The following is a 6,996-nucleotide window of genomic DNA, read 5'->3' on the forward strand; positions in this document are numbered from 1 at the left end:
AGTCTTTTCTATTGGTAAGTAGAATTCCATTGTATGAATATACCGTAGTTTATCCATTCTGCTATTGATAGACACCTGAGATGTTTTCAGCTTTTGATTATTATGAATAAAGTTGCCATGTTTCTTAGTTGGCTTAGGTTGCCATAACAAGATACTATGTGGTATGGTTGGGTGGGTTTAAAAAAACAGAGATTTATTTTCTCACAATTTTGGAGACTAAAGATTCTAAGATCAAGCCCTGGCAGATTCAGTTTTTGGTGATGGCTCTCCTCCCAGTTTATAGATGGCTGTCTTCTTGCTGTGTGCTCACATGGCCTTTTCTGGGTGCGTGCATGCAGAGCACACTCTGGTGTCTCTCTTTCTCTCTTCTTATAAGGGCACTAATCCCATCATGAGGGCCCCACCCTCATCTAAACTCCCAAAGGCCGCATCTCCAAATACCATCACATTAGAGGTTAGGCCTTCAACATATGAATTTTAGGGGAACACAATTCAGTCCACAGAATTTTGTATTTTGGTGGACACATACACACTCTTCTGTAGGATATATACACAAGAGTAGAATTTCTGGGTCAATGGACAGGGATATGTTAATTCTGACAAAGTATGAGAGTTCCAATTACTCTACATTTTCACTAACATTTGGAATTGTGGGCATATGCTGCTATCTGAATATAGCTCTAATTTGCATTTCCCTGATGGCTATTGGACTTTCTTGTTTCATGTGATTTTCAAATTATTGGTATCAAGTTGTTCCTAAAATTCTCTTATAACTTCAGTAAGTTCTTTAGAATCAGTAGTGATATTCCCCTTTTCATTCCTGATAGTAGTTATGTGGCCCTATACTTTTTTTCTTCATCAGTTTCACCAGGGAAATGGAGTGCTTTTAGTTTATAAATTGTTTTCAAGGTCTCCTGTCGGCTTTCTTGACTTTCTGCCCTCTTGCTTCCCTCCCTCTTTCCCTTCCTGAATAATTCAGTCTAAAAGTCACTAGATTGGGCCAAGCAAGGTATATACTGAGTAGGGGAAAGAGTTTGCAGCTCACGTTAGGGTGTCGGAACCTGAGAAAGGTGAGAAGACTGCCCACATGGAAGCAATGGCAGAAGTGGGTGGCCCAGTGGAGGGTGTTGAGCCTGAGTGAGTTGGAAGGATTGTGAGAGCCTGAGCAGAGTGAGGGCACCTACCCAGGGGAGCCACAGTAGTGGCCTAGCCCAGGTTATCAGAAACAAAGTAGAAGGAGCTGGGGGCTGGGCTTGGGTTTTATAATGCTCTGACAGTTGTGCAGTGGGAACAACCATGGCAGTTGGGGGTAGGGTGTTGGAGCTTGAGCAGGGCAAAAGCATTCGAATGGCACAGCCATGCAGTATGAACAAGGAATTCGCATGGCAGGGAGAAGCAGTAGTGGCCCATTGTGGGCTATGAGAGCACAAGGAGGGTGAGGGTGGCATCCATGCAGGCAGCATTGGCAACTTGGCCTAGGAAGTCAGAGCCTGAATGGGACAGGGACTTGTGTGCTGGTGGGAGGAGGCAGCAGAGACCTAGAGTGGGATGTTGGAACCTGAGTGAGGTGAAGAGATTGTCCACATGGGAAGTGAGCAGTGATGGGGAGTTAGCTGGTTTTACCTGGGGGGTTTGACTGAATACATTGAAGATGATGGGAGCCAAGTTTTTGTTAGACAAGTCTTCCTCATTCTTTGAGCATTTCCTTACTGTCTAGCATGAGGCAATGCTTTAGGCTCATCCTGTAGTTTCCCTGCTCCAGCCCTGAAATCAGCCATTTCTCCAAGGAGCACTGGTTCCTTCCAGTGGAGAAGAGTGTTTAGAAATCAAGATCTGGGTGGTAGGTGTACTCATTACTATTGAAGCATCACTGCTATCAGGTCAGAGGAAGGGAATATACACACCCACACGCATCCAAAGACATCTATCTAGATATTGAAAACTGTTCATTCACACTGGTACCTCCAATTACAGCCCAACACCACAGGGTTTATTCTAGTTTTTCTCCCATTCCATATTTAAGTGAGAGGCTATTTTGGGGGGAGACAATTCTCTCTGGGTTTATTATGCTTCTGCATGTCTTGTGGGCAGAGGCATTACCAGACTGTTCCAGACTATCTTAAGGATTTTTGTACAGCAAATGGCCTTAGAAGACAGAGTGACTATCTCCCTAAGACTATGGTTCATTAGTTATGATGCAAACCTACTGAGTGTGCAGACTCCACTTGGGCCTGCCTGTGTTGCCCCAAGGGACTTGGATGGCAAAGGGGACCAAGGCAAACATGCTGCCTGCTGTGCTCTGGGCAATAGTCTCTGCCTAAGGAATCTCATGTCTTCTGCCAGCATCCATGAAACCATCTCCCTCACATAATGAGGGTGTTGAAAGTTCTGCTCAGATTCTCAGTCTCTTAGATGCCTCTTTCAGATTTGGCAGGTACCCTTATGGGAAAAGTGGTTCCAAATCTGAGGCTCACTTCTCTGAATTTCCTTCTTGTTCTGGATTTTGGTCCTGTAACTCATCATTGCCACGAATGTTTTCAAATTGATGCTGTTTATATTATGTACAGCTTTCCTAGTTGTTCTCTGTGTGCACTGAATCCAAATTTCCTTGTCTACTATGAAAGTGGTAGATAGTGAAGGCAATTTTCAACTCCAAGGTTTCAGGGCCACCAAAAAGAAACACACATGTTCTCAGAAAGAAAAGACCTGTCACAAGAAGTATCGCCAGCTTCCTGGGTCACACACATACCAAATTGGTTCAAATATACCTGAAAATAAACAGGCTACCTAGCCCTCTAGATCCCTCCAATCAATACCTATTAGACTTTGAGGCTTAAATCCCAATACTGGTGACATCTTTGTAAAAGTCTTCCCACTCTATCATTACCCTCACATCCCCACTCAGTCAAAGTAAAACCTTCTCTCCCCTGCTCTCCCACAGGACTTCATTCCTTGTTAGGGTACTTCTCCATCTCTGCCATGTGTACTGTTGGCTGACTATCCAACTTCATAATTAGCAACTTGAGGACCATATCATGTCTTAACCATCTTTGCATTTTTCAGAATGTCTTGACTACAGAATCCAAGAAAATAAATGCTTGCATAAGACAACAAAGGAAATGAAGAAATAAGAAGAGCAGGAGAAAACTAAGGGTGTGGGACTAGGAAAGTCAAGAGAAGAGAGTGTTTCTGGAGAATGAAGTAATCTTGAATGCTGTTGAGAAGTCAGAATGATGAAGCCTGAAAAATATCCACTAAATGTGGCAGCATGGAGAATTCAGCAGGATACTGACTTTTATTTAGGAAAATAGACCAAACGTTGCTTATATAGAGTCACTGCATTTTTCAGGCAAGTCAATTAGGCAAGTTCCTCCTTTGAAGAAGGATGAATGGTTTTCAGCAAAAAGAGGAGTCATCATTCTTCTGAACCACTAAGTAAACTCCAGAGAAGAGGTAGATTGAGAGCTAGATTCTGGAGTATGTGCAGTAGTGAGCTAGGCCCTTAAGCAGGTAGTGCCCAGCAGAGATGGCACCATGAGCCCAGCCTTCTCTGGTCCTAAGAGAATGCTGTGGACAAAAGGTCTAGGAGAAAAGGTGGGGCATTGCCATTAGTCTTCACAGACTGACAGGCCTGCATCAGGCTGGTCCTGGGCCTCCTGTTCCAGCTATGCAGTGGACACCCCCCTCTGGACTGTAGCACACAGGGCCACAGCGCAACTGGGGTTCTTCCTCCTCATACCAGCGCTGTTCACTGAAGTCAGGGAAGAAGGCTGCAATCTCTCTGCTGGCTGAAATCACAGAGTCTGTAATGGGTGGTAAGACAGAGATGGGGTTGTCATAGGGAGTGCTTGGTAGTGGCAAGAGGCAGTCATAATCAGATTCAGAAATCTGTGTCTCTATTCTGCTTGCCTCCCCAGTCTCGGAGCATGTAAAGCAAGTCCATAGGCCACATCTGTCAAGACGGCTACAAAGGTCCACAAACACAAATGGGAAGAAAGCTTATTGGAGGGACCTGGCTGTCAACTTTACCATGCAGCCTGCCCACCAATCCCCAAATATCTTCTCTGATGTGGACAAAGGAGGCAGACTCACCTGAGCCATGGGTGGTGTTGCGGGTGTCGGTAAGGCCAAAACTCCCACGAATTGAATCTGGGGCTATGTAGCGTGCTCGAAACACCCTGGTGGGTCCCATCAGTGTCCTCCATAGCTGAATGGCATCCCTGTGGGCAAGGATGTAGGCTCGGATTGGTCCACTGTGAACAAAAGGTACACATATGAGGAATCTGGTCATCAAGTCTAGGAGGGTATGCTGTGAGCAGGGCCTGAATAAAGGAACACTGAACACCCTGAGAGGTTCTTGCTTTCCAGCTGAGTACCAATGCTGCTTCAAATAGAAGATGATGCAGGGCCACTGCTGATGTACAAAGAAGGCCACAGAGATAAGCACAGTGGCTACAAAACACACAATACTCTTCCTAACAGGTAAGTTTAAGCTCAGAGCTCCAAGCCCATATTTCTTCAGAAATGACATTGATTACAACTTTAAAGACTGGAAAATGAAATGAACGAATCCATTTAGAGGACAAGGGAGATATGCCTCAGTGGATAAAGATGCAGGGACCAAACCATAAGTACCTGGCCATGAACTCCACCAGCCGCTGATAGAAAAAACGTCCTGCAAAGAGAGAGTACCTTCATCAAGATACCTTCACCTCATCTTGGTGTCCAAGATAACTTTTTGTACTTCTACTTCCTTACCTAGAATAACAAAAACTGTTTTAGAGAAAAGAATAAGGACCTTGGGGTCTGAATCCAGGCTATGCCACTTATAACCTTTGTAGTTTCTGATAAGGCATTAACCTCCCTAATTTGGTTTCCCAATCTGTGTACTAGGGATATAACAATACCTACCTTTTAGGGTTGCTGGAAGAATTAATTAATGAGCTTTAGGACAATATCTGGCATAGTAAACATTCACTAAATGTTAACTACTGATATTATTATCAGGACATAAAATTAAGTTTCTGGTTAATGAGGTAGAACCCCCCTGGGGAAAAAAAGAGACTGATAATCATGAAAAGTATGTGTATAAACCAAGATTTTAGAAGACTGGTTGCAATTTCCTACAGTTGGTAGGTCAGAAAGAGTCTGCCATTGTATATTCCAGGTAGAATCTCTCTTGCAGGCCTCTTGGGATTGAGAAGCCTTCCGTTCAGAGGACTATTGGTCCTACCTTCATGCTCTTGGTAAAACCTCTGGCAATCTTCCTTTCTCCACAGTAGTTCTCTCATTCGTACAATAAGGAACTTGTTGCTCAGAATCTGCTGATGAATGGCCTGGATAAAGATCACCCCCAAAATAAAATTCAATCAGCAGACCCAGGCTGACCAAAAGAAACCATGAGGACCGTTTGGAGCTTAGGACTTGAGAGACACAAGAAAAAGAAGGTGGGGCGAGGTTAAGACCTTCAGTTATACAGCCAGAGTGTGAGTCTTGAGTGGAAGTGCTGTCTCTGCCCTTCCATACCTGCAGCCTAGTGAGCGAAAACCCACAGGACCTGCCACCCAGAAATCTTTTGTTAGTGTTGAGTTTCTCTCACTCTCTCCAAACAATCACCTTTGATTGTAGATTGAAAACTCTCTAGTTTACATGTCACACTTCAGTCAGAAAGTTCTGGGTAGTTCCTGTTTCTAAAGGAATGAAGTACAATCCAGTTTAGCCCAGTGCTCACCCTATACCACTTCCAGTTCTTTTCCCAACCCAGGCTGCCTGTGACCCTCAGGCCCATCACACGCATTCCTGCCCATGTTTCCCTTGTGTGGAATACCTGTCCTCCCAGCACCAGCCAAAGTTCACCCTTTCTTTGAGCCCTGGCTGAGTCCCACCACTTCCAGGTCACCATTCCTGACTACGCTGATCTTCCTCTACACTACAGTGGTCTTACTTGGCAATGCTGCTCAGTTAGTACTTTATCAAACTATGATAGACAGAATCCTAAAATGACCCCCATTCTCACCAAGACTTCCCATCCTAATCCCCAGGACTATGAATATGATGCTGTATGATTATGTTATATTACATAATAAAAGGGATTCTGCAGATGTAATTAAGGCCACTAATCAGTTGACTTTGCTATAATCAAAAGGGAGATTACCCAGGTGGGCCTAATTAATCACATGAGCCTTTTTTTTTTTTTTTTTTCTGAGTTGGAGTCTCACTCTGTCACCTAGATGGGAGTGCAGTGGCCGCTCCCAGCCACTGCAGCCTCGACCTGTTGGGCTCCAGTGATCCTTCCGCCTCAGCCTTCCAAGTAGCTGGAACTACAGGCGTGCGCTACCACACCCGGCTAATTTTTGATTTATTGTAGAGATGAGGTCTCGCCAAGTTGCCCAGGCAGGTCTCGAACCTGCGGGCTCAGGCAATCCACTCACCTCGGCCTCCCAAAGTGCTGGGATTACAGGCTGAGCCACTGAGCCCAGCCTCACATGAGCCCTTTTAAGCAGTTTTCTCTGGTTGGGCTGAAGGAGAAGTCGGAGAGATTTGAAGCATAAGAAAGAATCGATGTATTGCTGTCTTGAAGATGAAGTGTGACAAGGAATGAGTGATGTAAATTGAGGGAAGAGTGTTAGAAGGGGCATTCAAGTTGCCTTGTGGAGCATGTAATCTGGTTTGTGTGACTGTAAGCCTACAAGGGAGTTACCGGGTCAAGAGAAGTTCAAGTTTAAACATTACCTGCCTCTGTCAATACTCTCTTTCTTTTGTGTTTTACAGAAGATTTACAATTTCCACTCCTAAATAGCCTGGCCACAAGGTACAAAGACTAATTCCTCCTTTAAGGCCCTCCATCCCATAGCATTCTCTTGATGGACAAGAATTGAGGTAAGCCGGGCTCGGTGGTTCAGCCTGTAATCCCGTGCCTTTGGGAGGCTGAGGTGAGTGGATTGCCTGAGCCTGTGGGTTCGAGACCCGCCTGGGCAGCGAGACCTCATCTCTACA

General features: G+C 44.9%; 1 protein-coding gene across 3 annotated transcripts in view; it reads right to left on the reverse strand.

The window, feature by feature from the left end:
• Positions 1 to 3,276: 3,276 nt before the first annotated feature.
• The window catches only part of NME6 (NME/NM23 nucleoside diphosphate kinase 6), a 6,202-nt gene continuing 2,482 nt past the window's right edge, over positions 3,277 to 6,996 (reverse strand). For 2 of the 3 annotated variants that reach the window (XM_008058251.1, XM_021712435.1), the window contains exons 3-6: positions 5,234 to 5,336; positions 4,636 to 4,675; positions 4,093 to 4,253; positions 3,277 to 3,803 (exon numbers count right to left, since the gene is read on the reverse strand). In XM_008058251.1, the coding sequence (XP_008056442.1) occupies positions 3,637 to 3,803; positions 4,093 to 4,253; positions 4,636 to 4,675; positions 5,234 to 5,336 (471 nt within the window). In that variant the 3' untranslated portion in view covers positions 3,277 to 3,636. The remainder of the gene's footprint in view (positions 3,804 to 4,092; positions 4,254 to 4,635; positions 4,676 to 5,233; positions 5,337 to 6,996) is intronic. The other variant, XM_021712436.1, reaches the window with a different exon arrangement.

This window comes from Carlito syrichta, unplaced genomic scaffold (genome assembly GCF_000164805.1).
Source record: "Carlito syrichta isolate Samal-C Ts95f unplaced genomic scaffold, Tarsius_syrichta-2.0.1 Scaffold303270, whole genome shotgun sequence".
Classification (NCBI taxonomy): Eukaryota; Metazoa; Chordata; class Mammalia; order Primates; family Tarsiidae; genus Carlito; species Carlito syrichta.